This window comes from Macaca thibetana, chromosome 9 (assembly GCF_024542745.1).
Source record: "Macaca thibetana thibetana isolate TM-01 chromosome 9, ASM2454274v1, whole genome shotgun sequence".
Lineage (NCBI taxonomy): Eukaryota > Metazoa > Chordata > Mammalia > Primates > Cercopithecidae > Macaca > Macaca thibetana.
The window spans coordinates 53,693,706-53,717,215 of NC_065586.1; the positions used below are offsets into that span (position 1 = coordinate 53,693,706).

The following is a 23,510-nucleotide window of genomic DNA, read 5'->3' on the forward strand; positions in this document are numbered from 1 at the left end:
ATTAATCTACGCATACAAAGAGCTCAATGAATTACAATAGGGTCAACTCAAAGAAACACTCAGTGTGACATTGAGACACGTTATAATCATACTGTCCAAAGACAAAGCAAATCCTGAAAGCAGAAAGAGCCACTTGACACGTACAAGAAATCTTCAGTAAGATTAATAGCCAATTTCTCATCCAACATTATGGAAGTGAGAAGGTAATGAGGTGACATATTCAGTGTGCTGAAAGGAAAATCTTGGGTGGGCTTGATACTTGTAGCTATTCATCTGTGTCTGAGCATTGAAGAGTTAGGTATTTATCATAGTCTTCCAGTCTGTGCTTGTTTGTACCTGTCCTTCTTGGGAAGGCTTTCCAGATATTTGAATGGCTTGGGTGTTGTGATCTAAGCTGTATCTGCTTAAGGATTCACCGCAAGCCCAATAACACTTTGGTTTTTTTTAGCCTCATAGAGGTACTGCCTTGATGGTCTTGAACAAGATTCAGAATTCTCTGGATTACCATACAGAGACTCTTGTTCTATTCCCTTACTGTCTTCCAAACAAAAGGAGTCCCTCTCTCTGTTCTAAGCCACCTGAAGCTGGGGGTGAAAGGGCATAAGCACCCCTGTGGCCACCACCACTAGGACTGCACTGGGTCAGACCTGAAAGCCAGCGCAGCACTGGATCTCACCCAAGGCCTTCTATTACCACTCCCTGGCTACTGCTTATGTCTGCTCAAGGCCCTGGGGCTCTACAATCGGCTGGTGGCAGAGCCAGCCAGGCTTGTGTCCTTCCCTTCAGAACAGCAAGTTCCTCCAGGCCCCAGGTGGGCCCAGAGGTGCCATCTGGAAGCCAGCAACTAGAGTAAAAAATCTTAGAAGTCTACCTGGTGTTCTATTATACTGCAGATGAGCTGGCACAGAATCCACAAGATGCAGTCCTTCCCTCTCTTCCTTCCCCTTTCCCAAGACAGAGGTGCCTCACTCCACGGCCACCCGCCACCACAGGCCACAGGGAGTGTTGTCAGACTGCTGCTGATGTTCCCTTAAGGCCCAGGGATTCTTCAACCAGCTTGTGGTGAATGCTGCCAGGCATGGGACTCACCCTCCAGGGCAGTGGGCTCCCTTCTGGCCCAGGGTAGGTCCATAAATGCCATCCAAGTCCTGGAATTGGCAGTCCCAAGAACCATGTGGTGCTTTACTCTCCTGTGCCTGAGCTAGTACCTAAGGTGTAAGACAAAGCCCACTTTACTTTTCCTTTCACTTTTCTCTAGCAGGAATCTCGCCTTTTAACCACCACAGCTGGGAATGTGCTGGCTGAATCTGAACCTGAAACCAGCAAGACTCAGAGTCTCACCCAAGGCCCTCAACATAGTACCCGGGTATCTCTGCTGGTTATTCAGGGACCAAGGGCTCCTCAGTTAACAGGCAATAAATGCAGCCAAGACTGGGTCCTTTCCTTCGAGGCAGTGGGTTCCCTTCCAGCCCAGGGTGTGTCTAGAAATGTTGTCCAGGAACAAAAATCCTGAACAACATGCTAGCAGACTAAATCCAGCAGCATATTAAAAGCATTATACATCATGACCAAGTGAAATTTATCCCAGGAATGCAAGGGTCATTTAATATATGAAAATCAGGCTGAGTGCAGTGGCTCACTCACGCCTGTAATTCCAGCACTTTGGGAGGCCGAGGTGGGCAGATCACCTGAGGTCAGAAGTTCAAGACCAGCCTGGCCAACATGGCGAAACCCTGTCTCTACTAAAAATACAAAACTTAGCCGGGCATGGTGGCGGGTGCCTGTAATCCCAGCTACTCGGGAGGCTGAGGCAGGAGAATTGCTGGCACCTGGAAGGCAGAGGTTGCAGTGAGCTGACATCGTGCCACTGCACTCCAGCCTGAACAACAGAGCAAGACTCCATCTCAGAAAAACACACAAACAAAAAAGATGTAATGCATGTAATTAATAAAATGAAAGGGGAAAATCACACATGATCATCTCAACTGATGCAGAAAAAGCATTTGAAAAAACCCAACATCCTTTCGTGATTGAAAAAACACTCAACGAAATAAGACTAGAAGGAAAATGTCTCAACCTGCCAGAAGGCATCTATGAATAAGCCACAGCTGATATTGCAGGTGGGAATGTAAAATAGTACAGTTGCAATACAAAAGAGTTTGGTGGTTCTTCAAAAAGTTAAACATAACAGTTACCATGTGACTCAGCCATTTCATGCCTACATATAGACCCAAAACAAATTGAAAAACAAATACTCACACAAAAACTCATATATGGATGTTCATAGCAACATTATTCATAATAGCCAAAAAATGCAAACAACCCAAATGTCCATCAATTGATGAATAAATGAATAAAATGTGGGCCGGGTGCAGTGGCTCATGCCTGTAATCCCAGCACTTTGGGAGGCCGAGGCAGGCGGATCACCTGAGGTCAGGAGTTTGAGACCAGCCTGACCAACATGGTGAAACCCCGTCTCTACTAAAAATACAAGAATTAGCCAGCCGTGGTGGTGTGCACCTATAATTCCAGCTACTCGGGAGGCTGAGGCAGGAAATCGCCTGGACCTGGGAGGCACAGGTTGCAGTGAGCTGAGATCATGCCACTGCACTACAGCATGGGTGACAGAGTGAGACTCTGTCTAAAAAAAAATAAAATAAAATAAAATGTGGTATATTCATATAATAAAACATTATTCATCCATAAGGAATGAAGTACAGATACATGCTACAATACAGATAGCCCTTGAAAACATTATGCTCAGAGAAAGAAGCCAGATACAGCTAGGCTACATATTGTATGATTCTGTTTACAGTAGTACCCCCTTACCTTCAGGGGATGAATTCAATACCCCTAGTGGATGCCTGAAACCACAATAGTCTCTAATCCTATTATACTATGTTTTTTCCTATGCATGCATACCTATGAAGTTTAATTTATAAATGAGGCACCATAAGAGATTAGCAACAATAGCTAAGAATAAAATGGAACAATTAGTACACTATGCCAGCTTCTGTGAAGGGAGAGTTGTGTGAAAAACAACCACCATATGCCAGCAGCTCTGCTCTTCCACTTTGGGTCTTGATTAAGAGAAAGGTGTTGCTGGAACACAAGCACTGTGATACTGTGGCCATTGATCTGATAACTGAGAAGGCTGCTAAGTGACTAACAGGCAGGAAGTGTAGACAGCGTGGACCATGCTGGACAAAGGGAGCATTCACGTCCAGAGCGGGATGAAGTGGGATGGCGAGAGATTTCATCAGTCCACTTAGAATGATGTGCAATTGAAAACTCATATATTGCTTATTTCTGGAGTTTAATATTTTAGGACCATGGTTGACTGCAGGTAACTGAAACCACGGAAGGTGAAACCACAGATAAAGCAGGACTACTGTATTTAAAATGTCCAGAATAGGCAAGTTCATGAAGACAGAGACCAGTGGTTTCCAGGGTAGTTGGGAGAGCAGGAATGGGATGTGACTGCTTAAGAGATACAGAGTTTCTTTCTAGAGGGAGAACAACGTTCTGGAACTGGTGGTGATGACTGCACAACTTCTGAATGTACTGGAAGCCACTGCATTTGTACAATTTATTTATTTTTAGTTTTTTTTTTTTTTGAGACAAGGTCTCTGTCACCCAGGCTGGAGTGCAGTGGCATGATCATGGCTCACTGCAACCTTGACCTACAGGGCTCAGGTGATCCTCCCACCTCAGCCTCCTAAGTAGCTAGGACTACAGGCACGCGCCACCATGCCCGGCTAATTTTTGTAATTTTTGTAGAGATGGGGTTTCACCGTGTTGCCCAGGCTGGTCTCAAACTTCTGGGCTCAAGTGATCCTCCTACCTTGGCCTCCTAAAGTGCTAGGATTATAGGCGTAAGCCACCACCTCCAGCCTTGTACAATTTAAAATAGTTAAAATGATGAATTTTACATTGAATTTCACTTCATAGGAAAATTTTTTAAAAACAATAACAAACCACTTTAAGGGACACATAAATTCCCTGGGGGTCTCATTGTAATGCAGATTTGGGAGTCTGGGTGGGTCCTGAGACCCTGATCCCCTTGCTTCTCACCTACGGCCACATTTTGAGAAGCAAGGCCACTCAAAGGGCCCCCACCTGTGTGAGTCAACCCCTGCTCCATCTGCCTCTGTAAATAAGGAGGGCTAAAGTACAGATGGCGGGTGTGGGCGTGTCCCCAGGTCTGAGACTGAAGGGGGTTGCAGGCCTCCTCCAGGCATGGAAGTGGAGGGAGAGGGGGCTATAGTTAAACGGATTACTCTGTCAGCAGACACAGAGGAGACCAAAAGAATAGTTTTTATTTCACATGAAGCTGAGGAAGGACGGCGAGAGGACAGGGCTGGCTCTGTGGGTGCTGCCTGGCAGGTGCACCACCTCCAGCTGCTGGGCTCCAGCTCCGGGGCTCAGAAGCCATCTGAAAGAAAGCAGAGGCCTCCAGTGAGCAAGCTGGGGCGCTGCAGGGTACCCGCCTCCGGGGTGTCCAGCAGTTCTTTCCCTTCCCTCCCTAGTCCCCGGGAACTCCTGTGCGCGGGACACAGGGATCAAGGAGACAGCAGAGTGCAACCCCATCCCTGCCTGATCAGTAGGGGTTACCCGTCTTCGGAGAGGGTTTTGGGGTGGAACAGGAGTGGTTCCTCAGGGGGAAATGAAAGGAGCTAAGGAGCTCCAGTCGTGAGAAGGCCAATGAAGGAGGCAGTTTCTCGGCGCCGGGGTTGTGCTGAGATGGCATCTAGGGCTGGCTCTTCCAGAACCTCATTTGACACTGGGCGGCAGCGACCGGGTGGCGGGGGCCGGGGGCGGGGAGCAGGGATGATGCCGTCCCTCTTCCAACCCCAGGGAGCGCTGGGGCCCTCCCTGCCTGCCAGGCTACACCTGTGCGGTGGAGTAGCCGTTCCTGTCTCGCCTGCCCAGCCCCAGATGACAGCAGCCCAGAGGCGGTCCTCTGCCACCTGCACTGCTCACCTTCTCCGAGGAGGTCGGGAGCGGGGCTGAAGGGTCCCGGGGGCAGGTTCCAGGCCAGCTCCTCCAGCAGGCCCAGCAGGCCTTTTACCTCTGTCCCCAGGTGATCCACGGTCTTCTCTACCATCTAGAGTGGGAAAGGGGGTAAAGTCGAGGACAGGAGTGGTTCCACGTTCTGCTTTATCAGCCAGGTCCTAAGAGCAGCTGGCGATCCAGTGCGGTGCAGTGAGAAAGGACTAGGCGCTGCGGGACCTGGGTTTCCTTCACTCAGGCTCCACCCCTACCTGCCTCAGTTTCCCCAGATGACAATATCCTAGGGGTCTCGCTCTCTAAGGTTCCTTCCTTTTTGGCACTCAGTCACAGGTTTGGATGAAGCGCCTGTGGAATACTCTCCCTTTTGGCCTTTGCAGGCTGGAGCTCACATTCCTTTTGTTGTTCTGCCCCCTGGTGGTGTCTCTGCCAAATGACACGTTTAGGATTCTGAAATTTACTCAGGGTTCTTAATGATTTTTCCCTGTGTGTGCCATGGATACCACTGGCAGTGTGGTGAAGCCTACAGACCTCTTCTCAGAATAATGCCTTAAATGCGAAAAATAAAACATATAGAATTACCAAGGGCACCAATTGCATTAAAATATTCAAGTATTAGGCCGGGCGTGGTGGCTCATGCCTGTAATCCCAGCACTTTCGGAGGCCGAGGCAGGCAGATCACTGGAGGTCAGGAGTTCGAGATTAGCCTAGTCAACATGGTGAAACCCTGCCTCTACTAAAAATACAAAAAGAAGCCAGGTGTGGTAGTGCCCGTCTGTAGTCCCAGCTACTCGGGAGGCTGAGGCAAGAGAATCACTTGAACTGGGAGGTGGAGGTTACAGTGAGCTGAGACCACACCATTGCACTCCAGCCTGAGTGACAGAGTGAGACTCTACCACAAAAAAAAAAAAAAAAAAAAGAAAAAAGAAAAAAAAATTCAGGTATTTAAAATTAAACTTTTTGGCCCAGCATGGTGGCTCACGCCTGTAATCCCAGCACTTTGGGAGGCTGAGGTGAGATCTCTTGAGGTCAGGAGTTTGAGACCAGCCTGGCCAACATGGTGAAACCCCATCTCTACCAAAAGTACAAAAAATTAGCTGGGCATGGTAAGTACAAAAAATTAGCTGGGCATGGTGGTGCATGCCTGTAGTCCCAGCTACTCGGGAGGTTGAGGCACAAGAATCACTGGAACCTGGGAGGCAGAGGATGCAGTGAGCCAAGACTGTACCATGCGCTCCAGGCTGGGTGACAGAGACTCTGTCAAAAAAAAAAAATTAATTTTTTGAGTAATATATGTATTGGCTGGGCAAAGTGACTCATGCCTGTAATCCCAGCACCTTGGGAGGCCGAGGTGGGTGAATGGCTTGAGCTCAGGAGTTCAAGACCAGCCTGGGCAGCATAGCAAAACCTTGCCCTCTACAAAAAAGTACAAAAATTAGTCAGGCATGGTGGCACATGTGCCTGTAGTCCCAGCTACTTGGAAGACTGAGGTGGGAGGATCGCTTGAGCCTGGGAAATGGAAGTTGCAGAGAACCGAGACTGCACTACGGCACTCCAGCCTGCTAGACAGAGAGAGACCCTGCCTCAAAAAAAAAGAAAAATGTATTTATTAACTCACTAAATCACATGATTTAACATCAGGCCTGACCACAACTGAAATTTTGACACAAGGGTAAAAATTATATGTTGAGATATTCACAACTAGAGGCAGATGAAATTATCTGGATTTCTATTGATGACAAAGTTATAGTACTGTTAATACCACAGCTTGCTGTCTGTATTTATGATGAATGGGACACTCAATTTCAGTTAAAGTCTTGTGACAATAAAGATGTAAACGTTTCCCCACACAAGTTAGGAATCGTGGCTATATAACAAAACAGTGACTGAATTTCCACCTTCCCATCCAGTAACGATGTTGAAATATCCGGCGGGGGGCGGGGCGGATAAGCAAGGCCTTAGGAGAGGCAGAGTCCATTGGGGGCTGGGCAGCCTGGCAACCCAGATGCGAGGATGATGTTGGACAAGGTGGTCACAGGGCAGGATTGGCCTGGATGTCCTCACATTCCAAAGCAAGCCTGCATCTGCCCATAAAAACACCATTCTAGAAGGTGGTCCTGAACCCGCATGCCCTTCCAAATCACCCTTTTACCTCCTCCATGACATCTAGACGGCGTTGCACAGCCATATGTCTGTCACACACTGTGCTCTGAGCTGAATCTCCTCGTGGAGGGCTGAAGGGTTCTGCAGCTGTGGAAAAACGAGTCTTTTCACTGTGGGACCCTTAGTGTTCCATAATGCCAGAGACTCCTGTAAACACTGGGCTCAAGTGGGGTCAGTCCTCAAGGCAAACGCAAGAGCAAGCAAAGGAAGGCCCAGGTGGGGGTCAGTGTACAAGTGTCAGCCATCTCAATCCCACCAGTCTCTACAGTCACAGCCACCTACAGACCCAGATGAACTTCCTCAAGGAGGTAAAGCCCAGGGAGGAAGGGAGTACGGGCTTCAGCCAGGGAGCTGCAATGATGGAGGGGTCTGAAAGAGCATGGCTCACTGTGTAAACCCTGCAGGCAGCCTGCAGTGGCTGGAGATACAGGGTGGGCGGGAGATAGACTGGAGAGGGAAGTCCTGGAAATGAAGCCAAGGGGGTAGAGTTTTAACCCAGGGACTTTAATAAACCAGTTCTGATGCTTGTTTTGTTTGTTTGCTTGTTTGTTTGTTCTGAGACAGAGTCTCGCTCTGTCGCCCAGGCTGAAGTGCAATGGTTCGATCTCGGCTCACTCCAACCTCCGCCTCCTGGGTTCAAGTGATTCTCCTGCCTCAGCCTCCCGAGTAGCTGGGATTACAAGTCCTGCCACCACGCCCTGTTAATTTTTGTATTTTTAGTAGAGACAGGGTTTCACCATGTAGGTCAGGCTGATCTCAAACTCCTGACCTCAGGTGATCCGCCCGCCTCGGCCTTCCAAAGTGCTGGGATTACAGGTGTGAGCCACCATGCCAGGCCAAGGGGATTTATTTTAACAGAAAAGTCACAGGGTCAAACATGAATTTTTAAAATAGAGGGAATAGATTGGAGGGAGATGCCTTTGAAGGCAGGAGGTTACTGCAGCAATCAGGATAAGAGGGGTGAGGGAGAAGTGATAAGCAGAAGCAGGAGCTGTAGGAATAGTGAGGAAGGAAATGAGAGGAGATATTTTAGTAGCAGCATTGAGGCTGGAAACCCATTAGTAACAGTTGGCATGTGATGAGCGCTTACCATGCACCATGTAGGGTGCTAACTTAACCTCTCCAACTACCTGTTGTTATGCCCAATCTACACATAGGAAAACTGATGCACAGAAGGGTGAAAGGATGTGTCCAAAGTCACTACTCATAAGCAGAGGATCTGCCATTCAACCCACTCAACTCCTGATTCACCGTTGTTCTTCTTGAGTTAGCTCTTCCAGGCACCATCAACCCTCATAGCAGAAGTCTGAGAGCCCTGATTCCAAGTTCGGGTTTCAGAGTTGGTAACCCTGAGATGCCTGTGGGGCATCAGGGTGGCTGGAACCTTGGAGAACGCTGCCACTCAGGAAGGAGGGTGCTGCCCCAGAAGTCAAGAGAAGCCAGGAGCTTTATAGATTCTACAGAGGATGAAAAGGGTCAGCATGACCAAAAGCAGCGGGGAGGTGTAGCAAGTTAAGGACTGGAAAGAGAGCACAGAAAGGCCCTGCTAAATTTTACCCCAGCACTTTTAGGAGTGGTGGAAAAGCAGAGTTTGGATTACTGGGAGATGAGAAGGGAAGGTGAGGTTGGGAGTAGAAACTTGGAATCTGGAAAATTCCATGAAGCTTGGCTGTGAAGGAAGGGAGATTGGATCGCAAGGTCTAGAGAAGTATTTATGGTTGTTTTTTTTTTTTTTTTTTTTTTTTTTTAAAGTATTGGAAAACACACCATGCTTACAGCCTGAGGGACAGGAGGAAGACAGGAGAACCCAAGGAATGCACTTCCTGAACTGATGGGAGGCCCTGGATCCAGAGCAGGGGGGACCACATCTGGAAGGAAGACAGAGGAAACGCAGCAAAAACAGGCAAAGGCAAACCATCTAACTAGGGGCCAAAAAGTGGAGTGAGCTCCCACCTGATGGCCTCTGTTTACTCTGTGCAATAAGATGGAGATCACGTAGGGAAGAGAGCTAGATGTTACAATGACAAGAATTCTTTGAGTAGGTTGCTAAACACAGACATTAAAATAGTGACCATGGTGTCTGGAAATGGCAGCTCGTGCCTGTAATCCTAGCACTTTGGGAGGCCGAGTGGGAGGATCGCTTGAGTCCAGGAGTTCGAGACCAGCCTGGTCAACATAGTGAGACCCCAGCTCTAAAAAGAAAAAATTTTTTAAGTTAAAAAAAAAATGGTGGCCATGATGGGAACATTTACACCACTGAAATCAATGACCCACACCCCTTTTTTTTTTAAGAGCCAGTCTATCAGTGCACCACTAGGTAAGGGACTTGAATAAAGAGAGGGCTTCGAAAGAGGATGTGCAGAATGAGGGATGCAGTGTGGGAGGACCATGCAGAATGAGTTGGCATCAACAAGGAATCCTGGAAGCACGAGTCCTCCCCCAGCAACGCTCCATAGTCTGGGCGTAGAGCAGCAAAGACAGATGGCTGGATGGAGCTGAAACCTAGGAGTCTGCAGGATGGATGTGGTGGAGGCAAGGGGCCAAGGAACTGAGATTTGGCCAGTCAGGGGTTTAGGACAGGAGCCCTGGAATCCAGCTGGAATAAGGAAGGAAATGAGGCCAAGAAGGGGGCCAATAAATTGGGAGAAACGGGGGCTGAAGAGACGGAGGTCTTAGGAATCACACGAGGAACAAGAGGTAAAGAATATTGCAATTTTAGCTTTTAGAGGTAGAGCAGCTTCAGATAGTGACAATATTAAGGCTGTGGCCATGGATGTGAGCATCCAAAGCTCAATGGGGGGAGACAGTTATGGAACTTGATCTCTCTACGTGCAAGGCTTGTAGCTGTAAGGCCTTGGTGTTGGAAGGGTTGGCCAAGGGGCCACCTGCAGTTGTCTAGAAGTGGGGCAGGTCTTGAGGTAAGACAGAGCTGGTGATGGATGTGTAACTCTGAGAGGCCGAGTGATTTGCCCAAGATCTCACCATCTGCAAATGCCTGGACCTCAGGCACCCTGACCTCCCGGCCTCATCTCAGCAAGGTGGAGCCCCTACCCTGTGAGTTTCTGATTCCAACTCTATCTAGCTCTCAGCTCTTCCACTCAGGGATAAGAACAAGACCAGGGACAAAACGTCCTTCCACTCTGAGCATCTTTTGTGGAGAACAATCTGTTTTTCAAATTATCCTTTCCATTATTTCCCTCCACTGAACTTAGAAAAGACTTTTCAAAAGATAATGGTGTTATTGTTGAATCTGGGGAGGGAGGAGGACATCATAATGGTGCTTTGGTTATTTTTTTAAGGAGAGTCCTTTAAAGACGTATACTGAAATATTTACAGATGAAAGGCTGTGCTGTCTTGGATTTACTTCCAAAGTAAATAATTCAGGCCTTGGTGGGGATGGGGGAGAGGCATGCGTGGATGTTTAGAGCCAACAGGATGGGCTGAGAGTTGCTAATTGTTGAAGCTGGTGATGAGCACATGGGGTCGCATTCAGCGATTCTGTCTACTGTTGTGTGCACGGTTTGAAATGTTCCATAACACAAGTCTGATGGGGTTGTCAGCAGAAAGCAGCAGCCATCGTGGGCTGCAGGCATCCATGTAAAATATTCAGAGACAGAGAGGCCCCTGGAGGCTATGCTCTATCCTGGCCCCACATCCTGAGAAGGCCCTTGAGAGGCAGGAGCAAGTCTAGAGGAGGTTATGGGAAGGGACTCCTTTTTTTTTTTTTTTTTTTTCCAGACAGAATCTCACTCTGTCACCCAGGCTGAAATGCAGTGGCATGGTCATGGCTCACTACAACCTCTTCTTCCCGGGTTCAAGCAATTCTCCCACCTCAGCCTCCAGAGTGGCTGGGACTACAGGCACACACTACCATGCCTGGCTACGTTTTGTAATTTTTGTAGGGATGGGGTTTCACTGTGTTGCCCAGGCTAAGCTCAAACCCCTGGGCTTAAGTGATCCGCCTGCCTCGGCCTCCCAAAGTGCTGGGATTATAGGTGTGAACCACCGCACCCAGTCTGGGACTCCAAATTTTAACTCAATTGTCTCAGCTAAAACTGGGCTGCTCAGCTTGGAGAGGAAAAGCTCTGAGGGGGCCGGAAGAGCTGTTCCCCACAGACAGAGTGGCTGTCCTGGGGGAAGGCCTGTCGTCATAAGTCTGTGGATACCCATACCTCCTGCTGGCTCTGTCCAGAGGCCTTTGGCCAAGGCTTTCCCCTGAGGCTCACCTGCCCTCTCCCAGACCCTAGCCACTCTCCCCTCACACACTTCCTCCAGGCTTAGGCCAGAGGAATGCGGTGTGACCCTGCCAGCCAAGTGGGAGTCTGGCGGCTTTAGAAGTCAGGAACAACCAGAGCCTGCTTCTCTCCACTGGCCTAAAACACCCTGTTCTCTACGTGTCTGTAATGAGGTCTAACTTGGCTCCAAAACCCCTCCAGGGAAAAGGCTGGGCTGAGGTCACTCCCAACATGGCTCAGCACTAATCCTTCACATCTGGACAAAACTGTGCTCTGTGCACCCCGGAGCAACTGTCCATGAGCTCATCGGGGCCTCCACGGAGTGCATCTGAGAGAGCAAGATTGGAGCAGGGCCTGACATTGTACTGCCTGCTCCCTCCGCACCAGTGTCCTCACCATAGCGCTGACTTGAACGCATCGTGGTAGAAAACATGCTGGAGACCCCTGTTCTCAGCCTGGTTCAGCCACTAATGATTGTGGGATTGTGAGAAAGTTTCTTCTCCTCCCTGAGCCTCTGCTGCCTCCTCCATAAAATGGGGTAGGGTAGGCCCGAGGCCCTCACTCCCCTGTGTAGTGCATCCTTAATTCTTCTCTGTCTTTTGGAGGCTGCAGAGAGGCCTCAAGAGGCCTACAAGAGCTGGGCTCAGTGGTTCACACCTGTAATCCCAGAGCTTTAGGAGGCTGAGGCAGGAGGATCGCTTGAAGCCAGAAGTTTGAGGCCACCCTGGGCAACACAGTGAGATTCTGTTTCTACAAAATAAATAAATAAATAAATAAATAAATAAATAAATAAAAATAAAAATAAAAAAATTAGCCTAGATTGGTGGCATATACTTGTAGTCTCAGTTATTTGGAAAACTGAGGTGGGAGAACTGTTTGAGCCCAGGAGTTTGAGACTACAGTCAGCTACGATTGCACCACTGCACTGCAGCCTGGGTGACAGTGAAAGACCCTGTCTTGTAAAAAAAAATAAAAATAAAAATAAAATAGTAGACATGCATATGCACCCACAGGGCTGTCAGTGGCTCAGACAAGGGGAGTGGAAAAGGCTGAAGGATTATGATGATTAACCCTGAGCAGCCAAGGCTGTGGCTCCGCAGGGCTCCCTTCCTTCCTTTCCTCCTGCTCTCCCAGGCCCTGCCAGTTGGGAAATGGACCTCCTTGGATGCTGCGTTGTTTTCTCTGGCCCGGCTCCTGCTTGGGGCCTGATGTGCACCCTGGATGGTGGCCACGGGCGGGGCATCCTGTGCTGGTGAGAACAGGCTGCTGTGGGGCCTGGAGGCCCCAGGGGAGGGCTGGGCTGGGCTGGCTGCCCCAGTTAAAGAGACGTGGCCGCTGGGTCCCATCGTCTGAGGCGGAAGTACCGCTCCTTCTACTTACAGGCCTTACAGGGAGACCTTTTTTATCTGGACCCAAACAGTAAGAAAGTGCCACAGCGCAGATGATTTCTGCATGTTGGGTGATGAGAAATGTTTTCTCAGTGGCATCTCTGAAAGGTGCTGCTGTATCTTCTGAATTGTCAAAGTCACACTCTGCTTTGAAAAGCAACCCTGGCCACTTGGTGGTTAATTATATTTGACCACATTCAATATAATAGAATAATAAATTTACCACATCCAATATTTGTATTAAAATGTATGATTCATTCGAAATCATCCATGGGTTTTGATTATTTTTGAAAGCTGCAGAACACTATTCTTCAAGTGATTCTATAAAAAACTCCAAAATACAGGCCGGGCGTGGTGGCTCATGGTCTAAAAAGCTATCAGGGATAAAGGTTTCTCTGAGTGCTGTTAAAAGAAACCAAGACTGCGACCCAGCGCGGTGGCTCATGCCTGTAATCCCAGCACTTTGGGAGGCTGAGGAAGGCTGATCACTTGATGTCAGGAGTTCGAGACCAGCCTGGCCAACATGGTGAAACCCACCCCCGCCGTCCCCGTCTCTACTAAAAAATGCAAAAATTAGCCTGGCGTGGTGGTGCACATCTGTAATCCCAGCTACTCAGGAGGCTGAGGCACGGGAATTGCTTGAACCTGGGAGGCAGAGGTTGTGATGAGCCAAGATCACACCAGTGCACTCCACCCGGGATGACAAAACAAGACTCTGTCTCAAAAAAAAAAAAAAAAAAAAAAAAGAAAGAAAAGAAAGAAAGAAAAGAAAAGAAAAGAAAGAAAGAAAAGAAAAGAAAAGAAAGAAAGAAACCAAGGTTGGAAGTCGGACATGCTAGAGATAGCTCTCCATTTATAGAAAATATAAGGGGTGGAGGTATTTAAATGACATCAAAGGGATGCAATTAGCAAAATCTAAAAGCGGAAAACTTTACAGGACAAACTTAGTTTCTTCAACAACAACAAAAATTTAAGTAAAAAAAGGGGGAGAGAAAACTTACATATTTAAAGAGATCTAATAGACATATTGACCAAATGCAGTGTATGTAACCTTATTTGGATTAAACAAATGAATTGCAAAAAGATATGACACAATCAATCAAGGACATTTGAACAGTGATTGAATATTTAATGATATTCAGTCACGGCTTTTGGAGTGTGATCATGGCATTGCAGTTGTGTTTATTAAAAGAGTGTTTATAGATGAAAATACATGATGCCAGGCCAGGCGCTGTGGCTCACATCTGTAATCCCAACACTTTGGGAGGCCGAGGCGGGGGGATCATCTGAGTTTGGGAGTTCGAGACCAGTCTGGCCAACATGGTGAAATCCTGTGTGTACTAAAAATACCAAAAGTAGTCAGGTATGATGGTGCTTGCCTGTAGTCCCAGCTACTTGGGAGGCTGAGGCAGGATAATCAGTTGAACCCAGGAGGCGGAGGTTGCAGTGAGCTGAGATTGCACCACTGCATTCTAGCATGGGTGACAGAATGAGACACTGTCAAAAAAAAAAAAAAAAAAGAAGGAAGAAAAGAAAAGAAAATACACAATGCCTGGATTTCCTTTAAAATAATCCAGGGAGGGGAGAGAGGGTGGAAACTATAGATGAGATAAAACTGCCCATGAACTGATACTTGTTGAAGTAGGGGTGATAAGTACCTTATATGATTCTTTCATATACTATTATTTTGTGTTTTGTATCCAAAAGTTTTCATAATCAAAAGTTAAGATATGTCATCTAAAATCTGAAAGATTATGCACAAAAATGTATGAAATCAGTGTGAAATTACACTAATACATGAATACTTTCTTTCTTTTCTTCTTCTTCTTCTTCTTTTTTTTTTTTTTTTTGAGACAGAATCTTGGTCTGTCACCCAAGCTGGATTGCCGTGGCTTCATCTCGGCTCACTGCAACCTCCACCTCCCAGGTTCAAGTGATTCTCCTGCCTCAGCCTCCTGAGTAGTTGGGACTACAGGTATGTGTCACCACGCCCGGCTAATTATTGTATTTTTAGCAGAGATAGGGTTTCACCGTGTTAGCCAGGCTGGTCTTGATCTCCTGACCTCGTGATCCCCCCGCCTGAGAGGGAGGTGGGGGGAAGAAAGTGAACAGTGAAAGGCAAGGAACCCAGCTAATGAAGTACCCAGACAGCCTCTCCCTTCGGCACAGCTCTCTACCTCCACCCGGTCCCCGATCTCCACCCAGAACAGCTCAGTTCCCCAGAGAAGCTCCCTGGAAACTGGGAGGTGACTTCTTCATCGACCGCAGAACCACCTGAGGCCACCTGGCAGGTGAATAGGTGGCCTTTCTCCTGGGCCCCCCGCCTGATTCTTTAAGGCTGTGCTGGGCTAGCCTGGGTTAGTCACCCTATGGAGTCTGGCTTGTTATGCAATGTCCTGTAAAGCCAGGCCTGAGCCTCCACTGGCCCTCTGAGACGGAGCTGGCCTCCTGGGCTGCCCCACCCAGCAGCTGTGACCTCCCACTCCAGATCCTGGCTCCTTCTCTCTTGCCAGCTCTACTCCGGGCATCAAGCTTCTCTCTCTCTCCTTTTTGGTCTCTCTCAAATCTTTCTCTTTTCTTCAATATCCTCTCTCCCTCCACCCCTTGCCATTTCAATCACTCTTTCTCTTTCCTTCTTCTTCTGTCTCTCAAACTCCTTTTTCTTTCTATCCTAGTTCATATTTGTTCAGGGAAAGCCTCTTTCTGTCTCGGCCTCTCCTTTTCCTTTTCACTGTTTATTCTTTCCTCTCTCCTTTATCCCTCCGTTGCTCTACTTCTCTGCCTTTTTCTGAGTCTGTTTCCTCTCAATCTTTCTCTCCATCCCTCCCTCCCTGCATCTGCTTCTCTCTCCATCTCGCTGCTGTGTCCAGCTCTCTCTCTGTGTCGCTCTCTTGCTCATTCCTTCCTCGCCATCTGCGGGTCTCCCCGGCTCCAGGTCCCCTGTCGCGCCCCGTGCCCCACTCACCGGCCAAAGAGCCCGCGGCGCGGAGCAGGGCCAGCCCGGCCAGCGCGCAGAGCAGGGGCCGCATGGTGCCGGCCCGGCAGAGCGCAGCGCCGCGTCTGCCCGCAGCCGCCCTTCCCGGATCGCGCCCGGCCGGCCCGGGAGGAAGTGCTCTCAGTTCGAGCCAAAATTCCTGGGCGGCTCCGGGCTTTCTGGCTCGAGAGAACCCGCCCCCTCCAGAGGCCCCTCTGCATCCCACGGGCAGCGCGGAGCCCAGAGACCCCAGAAGCTGAGGCACCGACGTGCCACCTGGGCGCCTCCCGAGGAAGGGGCCGCCCCCTCCCCGAGTCCCCGCGCCTCCTGAGGGCCCGGGGGGTGAGGGGGATTGGGTGAGGTCTTGGACTCAAGGCGACCGAGCCTGGGGTCAGGGGTTTGTTGTGAGCCCGTTTCACAGGCGGGCAGACTAAGACTCGGAGAGAAGTGTCTTCCTCGGCATCACTCTCAGCCACGGCACAGGATCTGAACCCCTGTCTCCCGGGAGTGTGGAAGCTTTTCTCTGTCCACCTACGAGCAACAAATTAATTCTAATTACATGGGACAGTGTCTGCCCCTAAGAAGGAGACCCAGAAACTCACTGCTCTGGTAAGGGAGTGATAGCAATGTGAAAAGGTACTTTTCAAAAAAAAAAAAAAAAAAAAAAAAAATCGTGACTCTTGTAAAGACATGAAATTAGCATATACTAAAGATTTTATTTAATTCATTATTAATGAGGGGACAAGTAAGATGGTACAAGCAGTCCAAAGTTTAGAACCCAGTACTGGAAACTTCCCCTGTGGGACATGACCATCCAACAAGTGCAACAACAAATTGAGTTTTAGTGAAAGCACAAAAGCAAAAAAGCTGCAGCTCTAACTTCTCTGCTGCAGAGTCCTGAGCGCCTTGCCTGGCTGTCAGTGGAACGCTTTCATCACCAAGCCTGGGAGAATGCCTTTGTCCATCCAGGGTCCCCATTGAGGTAGCCTGGAGCCCTTGCAGATCAAGGCTGCCTCTCTGCCTTCTGTGTTCGTGGCTGTGGCTACGCAATTGTCCAAAACAGTCACCACGCTAACCAGTGATCCAGTTCTCACTCCCTCCTCCAGAGCAAGATAATAGCCTCAGACAGAGAAATTTTGGTTCTGAACCCGAGAATGTGAGACAGACTCAGATCTAAATCTTTTAAAAGCCTTCGAGGAGATTATGATGCCCACATGAGCTGGCTCAGAAGAAGAATTTATTTCAGGAATGCCAAGAATTTCTCACGCTTGGTGGTAGGACATTCCTTGATAGTTTAGCCAGGTGGGAAGTTGTCAAAGAACTGCCAAACCCATAAGGATTCTTGTAGCTCAGAGCCAGTGGACTACCTTATATTTTGAATGTAAGATTAAGAAAACACATACACACACACACACACACAAAACATATACATTATTGTTGTAGTAGAGCATAAAGTAACTGAGTATACAGAGTAAAACATGAAAGTCTTTTCTGTTTTGATTTAATTTAATGTAACTTAATTTAGGAGAGCTAAATAATTAAACATGAGGCCAAAGTATGTAAGAAAGTGGCAGTCTTTTATTGCAAATATGCACACACTCTGGGGCGAGGTTCTCTGGTCCTCAGGTGTGGGGGGCCAGGGAAGTCGCACCAGAGGCTCTGGGGTGATGTTCTCTGGTCCACAAATGCCGGGGCGAAGAAGTCACCCTGGCTCCTGCCGGTGGCAGACTTTTATGCATTGGTACTGGAAGGGGGAGGGCAGTGGGCGGGGATAAGGGTGTGATAGGGGCGTCTCTGTAGGCGTGGCCGGGTAAGTTTCCATCTCTTCAGATTGACATCACCTGGCACATGCTCGGTTGATCTGCATCTTCCCAGGGTGGGCTGCATTTTCCCGCGGGAGGGAAACTTGGTGAGGAAGAACCCGGAAGCAACATGGATTATGCCTTCTTGTTCACCTTCCTCCATCTTGTCCTTTCTCCTTCACTCAAACATTTTCTTTTTTTTTTTTTTTTTTTTGAGACGGAGTCTCGCTGTGTCGCCCAGGCTGGAGTGCAGTGGCCGGATCTCAGCTCACTGCAAGCTCCGCCTCCCGGGTTTACGCCATTCTCCTGCTTCAGCCTCCCGAGTAGCAGGGACTACAGGCGCCCGCCAACTCGCCTGGCTAGTTTTTTGTATTTTTTAGTAGAGACGGGGTTTCACTGTGTTAGCCAGGATGGTCTCGATCTCCTGACCTTGTCATCCGTCCGTCTCGGCCTCCCAAAGTGCTGGGATTACAGGCTTGAGCCACTGCGCTGGCCGAAAGTCTTTTCTTTTAAGAATTCCCTCTGTCCAACCATTCAGGTCCAGTTCCTTTGACTTGGTAGGCTCTGCCTGTTCCCAGTCTATGCATTCCCCATCTATCTAATGTATAATCAGTCACAAACGTATATACATGAGATCAAGTCATAGATATTTTGAAGATTTGCTTTCATTCATGTTTATCTCAGTCATAACATTAAATCTTGGCTGGGGGCAGTGGCTCACGCCTGTAATCCCAGCACTTTGGTAGACCGAGGTGGGCGGACCACCTGAGGTCAGGAATTTGAGATGAGCCTGGCCAACATGGTGAAACTCCGTCTCTGCTAAAAATACAAAAAAATTAGCAGGGCATGGTTGGGGGCCTGTAGTCCCAGCTACTCAGGAGGCTGAGGCAGGAGAATCAGAATCCAGAAGGTGGAAGTGGCAGTGAGCCAAGATTGCACCAGTGCATTCCAGCCTGGGTAACAGAGCAAGACTCCGTCTTAAAATAATAATAATAATAATAATAATATTGGAGATCAATCTATATGAGTACAGATAAATCCACTTCATTCCTTTTAAGAGTTACAAAATATCCCATGAATGGATACAAGCAGCATTATTTATCCAAACAGTCCCCTATTGACGGACATGTAGATTGCTTCCTTTTTCTCTCCAATATAAAATAAGATTTAATAAACATACTTTTGCATATATCTTTATGTACAAAGTACATATTCATGTATTTCTGAAAGGCTGGAAGAGAAATCATTGCATCAAAGGACTTTTTACATTTTGCCAGGTAGGCCAAAAACTGTTCCCCAAATTGTCACAAAGCCCACAGGAGGGACAGGGGTCTTCCAGCGCTGTTCCAAGGTGCACCTGAGCATATGTTAGTCTAGGTAGGAATTGGGCTGCAGGGGGCGCCATTTACATAAAATACTGGCGATACCTGAAGTGTAAACCTAGCGATCACCTACATTCTCCAACACTGGATATTTATTATTTAAAATTTTGACAGCTTGATGACGGAAAATGTTACCTTGTTATTATTTTTATTTACATGCTATTTATTATGAGTGAGGTTAAGCTTTATTTGCCTCTTTGATCACTTTTTTCTATTTTCCTCCCTTTCCTTGATATGCTCAGATTATTAATGCAGTGCCTGTTACATATGTTGGCAATGTCTTCTTCCAGCCTTCCATTATCTTTAAGTGTCTTGGTGGTGTCTTTCAGCATTCAGAAGTTTTGAATATTAGATAGCCAAATCTCTCAATGTTTTCTTTTATGGCTTATAGAGTTTACAACTTACTTATGATTCCTCGAATCAAGGCTGTGAAGATATTTCTCTATGTTTCCTTCAAATCGTTTTAAGGTTTTCTCAAGGTCTAATGTCTAATCCATCTAGAATTTTTATGTGGTTGCAAGGAAGGAATCAAACTTAAATTTCTCCCTAAATGAGTATCCAAATGTCCTAATGCTCTTTATCGCCTAGTCCATCCTTTTACCACTACTTTGAACATAAAGTAGTTTGCTAGCTACTCACTTCCAAGGGGAGTTCTGGGAAAATCTCTCTGCATCATGTCTGTCACAAGGTCAAGGAAACAAAAATGCAAAATAGACATAATTTCAATAAATCCTGAAACCATATTTGATTAAATTAAACAGGCCTCCCTAACTTAAAAACAGTAATAACAACAAACTTAGGATAAAAATAAAGGAAATAATGGGACATTTCCTTAACAAGATAACTCTTTTTAATTTTTATATTTATAGCTTTTCAAATTAAAAAAAATAAAAATAGAGATGAGGGGTCTTGCTGTGTTGCCCAGGCTGGTCTCAAACACCTGGGCTCAAGTGATCCTCGCCTCAGCTTCCCAAAGTGCTGGGATTACAAGAATGAGCCACCATGCCCGGCCAACGACTTTTATCTTAAATAGTTCATATGTACATACCAGAGAAAGGAGAAATGTATTCTTTATTAAATCAGGAATGAGGTAAAGATGCCATTATTGGCCAGCCATGGTGGCTCATGCCTATAATCCCAGCACTTTGGGAGGCCAAGGTTGGAGGATCACTTGAGCCCAGGAGTTCGAAACCAGCCTTGGCAACACAGCATGACTCCACCTCTACTAAAATTTTTTTTTTTTTTTTTTTTTTTTGAGACGGAGTCTCGCTCTGTTGCCCAGGCTGGAGTGCAGTGGCGTGATCTTGGCTCACTGCAAGCTCTGCCTCCCGGGCCCACGCCATTCTCCTGCCTCAGCCTCCCGAGTAGCTGGGACCACAGGTGCCCGCCACCACACCCGGCTAATTTTTTGTATTTTTAGTAGAGACGAGGTTTCACCGTGTTAGCCAGGAAGGTCTCCATCTCCTGACCTTGTGATCCGCCCGCCTCAGCCTCCCAAAGTGCTGGGATTACAGGCGTGAGCCACCACGCCCGGCTACCTCTACTAAAAATTAAAAAAAAAACCACACATTAGCTGGGCGTTGTGGCACGTACCTATTACTGGGGAGGCTGAAGCAGGAAGATCGCTTAAGCCTAGTAGTTTAAGGCTGCAGTGAGCTATGATCACACCACTGCACCCCAGCCTGGGTGACAGAGTGAGACACTGTTCTAAAAAATAATAATTTAAAAATTTAAAATTAAATTTAAAAATTAAAAAAATAAAAAAAGATGCCATTATCAACAAGTGTTTGGCTGGGCATGGTGGCTCACGCCTGTAATCCCAGCACTTTGGGAGACAGAGGCAGGTGGATCACTTGAGGTCAGGAGTTCAAGACCAGCCTGGTCAACATGGAACCCTGTCTCCACTAAAAATACAAAAATTAGCCCGGCGTGGTAGCACATGCCTATAATCCCAGCTACTAGGGAGGCTCAGGCAGAATTGCTTGAACCCAGGAGGCAGAGGTTTCAGTGAGCTGAGATCGTGCCATTGCACTCCAGCCTGGGAGACAGAGTGAGACTTTGTCTCAAAAAAAAAAAAAAAAAAAATTTAAGATAAGTGTTTGGAAATCAATTTATTTCCGTATACCAACAGAAACCAGCCCAAACATGTAAAAGAAAACTCCTGGGCAAAATGATACTATGGAGCCAGTGGACCCAGTTAACAAACCTCCCCCTTCTAATATTCTTGAAAGTGACCAGTGAAATTAAAGATAGGGGAGACTGGCATCAGTGACAGGAACTAGAGAAATATGCCAACGATATGCCAGGCCTCAAAGCAAGGTGGGTAGCCAGCTGGATCTAATCATACCTCTTATTATTTATTATTATTCTATTATTTGCTAAACTTCTCTGAATCTGGTATTGTGCTAAGGCTGTATATGCATTATCCTATTTAATCCTTGCATCAGTAAACCTATCAAGTAGATATCCTTATCCCCATTAAAAAGAATAAGATCTATTAAATATATCTGATTCAAGGGTAGAGGGTGGCTGATCCCAGTTTGGAAGCTAGGTAGATCTGATTCCAAAATTTATGGTCCTCAGCATGATCAGGCCTCTTGACTCTCAAGTCCCAGGAAAGGCACTAAATAGAGAATCTGAAGAAGAGTGGAGGTAAGAGAGGGACAAATGGGATACGGGGGGTGTAGAGTGGCAAGCCCCGTGCAGTTAGGGGAGAACGCTCATAACCACCTGCATGAATAAAGTGCCCTAATGTGCAGACGTTTCTTTTTCACTTAATTCTTCCATGACCCTGGCAGGTAGCCTCACAAACCACGCAGATTGTGACGGTACCTGCCAGGGCCATGGGAGCATACAGAATGTGAGGCTTGGAGAAGTTAGGAGGTGGCCCAGGGCACACAGAGACTAGTTAGGGATTTGGGGATTTGCCTCCCAGGCACCTGTGCTGCCTCCACAGGCAATGCTAAAGGATGTGCTCAGGTCCTCCCAGCCTGACTGGGCCGGGGCACAAGTGGTGGGAAATCTGGCAGGGGCTTTCTCTCCCAACCCATACCCAAAGGGAATGGGCCAAAGGAAACAGGAAATAGGGGCTGGTCATCTCTCTGGGGAGAAAGATGGGGTGAGAGCACAGCCCAATTAAAAGAGCCTCAGTGGCTGGGAGGGCCTGAGCTGTACAAAGCCTCCTTGTCTTCTCCCTTGGGCACAAGAGAGGATTTCCAGAGGTACCAGGAAGACCCATGCCAGGAGAGCTCTCAGTGGGCGCAGGGCAAGGCTAGCCCACTCTCTGCACAGATGGAGAGGGGCTACTATACCAAGGCACAGAAGTTATAGCCAGAGAAAGTGAGCCAGTGAAGTGTGGATGTCTCTCTTGGGGGAAGGAAAAGGAGGGGGCGACTCGACGGGTTGAGATTTAAGTTTTTTGGGGGTTGGATACAGTGGCTCACTCCTGTAATCCTAGCACTTTAGGAGGCTGAGGCGGGAAGATGACTTGAGTTCAGGAGTTCAAGACCAGCCTGGACAACACAACCATACTCTGTCTCTACAAAAAAATTTAAAAATTAGCCGGGTGTGGTGGCACACACCTGTAGTCCCAGCTATTCTGGAGGCTGATACGGAAGGATGGCAGGAGCTTGGGAAGTCGAGGCTGTAGTAAACTATGATTACACTACTGCATGTCAGCCTGGGCGGCAGAGTGAGATCCATCTCAAAAAAAAGAAAAAAATAAGAAGATTTTTGTTTCTTTTTCTTTCTTTTTTTTTTTGGTTCCCAAGTTTTATTCAAGAATTCATACAAAATATTCCAGATAAATGAAATTTAATCCTTGTCTTCCTCCTTTCTCGTCCTGGTTAATTTGGAAGTAACGTGATTCATAACTCTCTTTGCTGTTAGCAGCTATGCAAACCAATCATGTAGATTATTCTTCTTCAAATATTTTTATGCAAACCAATCACGTAGATTATTCTTCTTCAAATATTTTTTGGTGTGATATTTCAAATACCTTTGGAAAAAGGCACCTCAGATGTCACGGTGATCTTTCTCTTGCTCCTTTTGAAGGTCACCACCCCTCTGCCAAGTTTCCCAGCTTTTCAGTTCACTTTGATCCTCTCTTGCAGAAACTGCTCCAAATTGGCAGCGTCCATGATTCCATCTTCTACGGGGTGGGTGCAATCAAGAATGAACTTCAGAACCTGCTTCTTTTTTTTTGCCCCCCTTTACCACAAGCTTTTTCACAGGTGCCATGGCAGCAGTGGAGGCAGAAAGAGACCTGTTTCTTTTTAAATTGTTATTAATTTTATAAAATTTCAGTAGCTTTGGGGGTACAAGTTATATTTGGTTACATGAATGAATTGTATAATGGTGAATTCTGAGATTTTAGTGCATGCACCACCCAAGTAGTGTTCATCATACCCAATATGTAGTATTTCATCCAACACTCCCCACCCATCCTCTCCCTTCTGAGTTTCCAGAGTCCATTATATCCCTCTGTATGTCTCTGTGTCCTCACAGCTTAACTCTCACTTATAAGTGAGAACATGTGGTGTTTGGTTTTCCATTCC

At 47.3% G+C, this 23,510-nt stretch overlaps 1 protein-coding gene and 1 pseudogene across 2 annotated transcripts in view; both read right to left on the reverse strand.

Moving 5' to 3' along the window:
- Positions 1-15,939, reverse strand: part of PLAC9 (placenta associated 9) — a 325,463-nt gene extending 309,524 nt beyond the window's left edge. Inside the window, exons 1-4 of one of the 2 annotated variants that reach the window (XM_050803568.1) lie at positions 15,762-15,939; positions 7,163-7,260; positions 4,984-5,107; positions 4,302-4,435 (exon numbers count right to left, since the gene is read on the reverse strand). In XM_050803568.1, the coding sequence (XP_050659525.1) occupies positions 4,425-4,435; positions 4,984-5,107; positions 7,163-7,260; positions 15,762-15,825 (297 nt within the window). In that variant the 5' untranslated portion in view covers positions 15,826-15,939 and the 3' untranslated portion in view covers positions 4,302-4,424. Of the gene's footprint in view, positions 1-4,301; positions 4,436-4,983; positions 5,108-7,162; positions 7,261-15,761 lie in introns of those variants that run through there. The other variant, XM_050803569.1, reaches the window with a different exon arrangement.
- Positions 15,940-22,767: 6,828 nt separating this feature from the next.
- Positions 22,768-23,193, reverse strand: LOC126962477 (60S ribosomal protein L22-like; annotated as a pseudogene).
- Between the last annotated feature and the right edge of the window lie 317 nt (positions 23,194-23,510).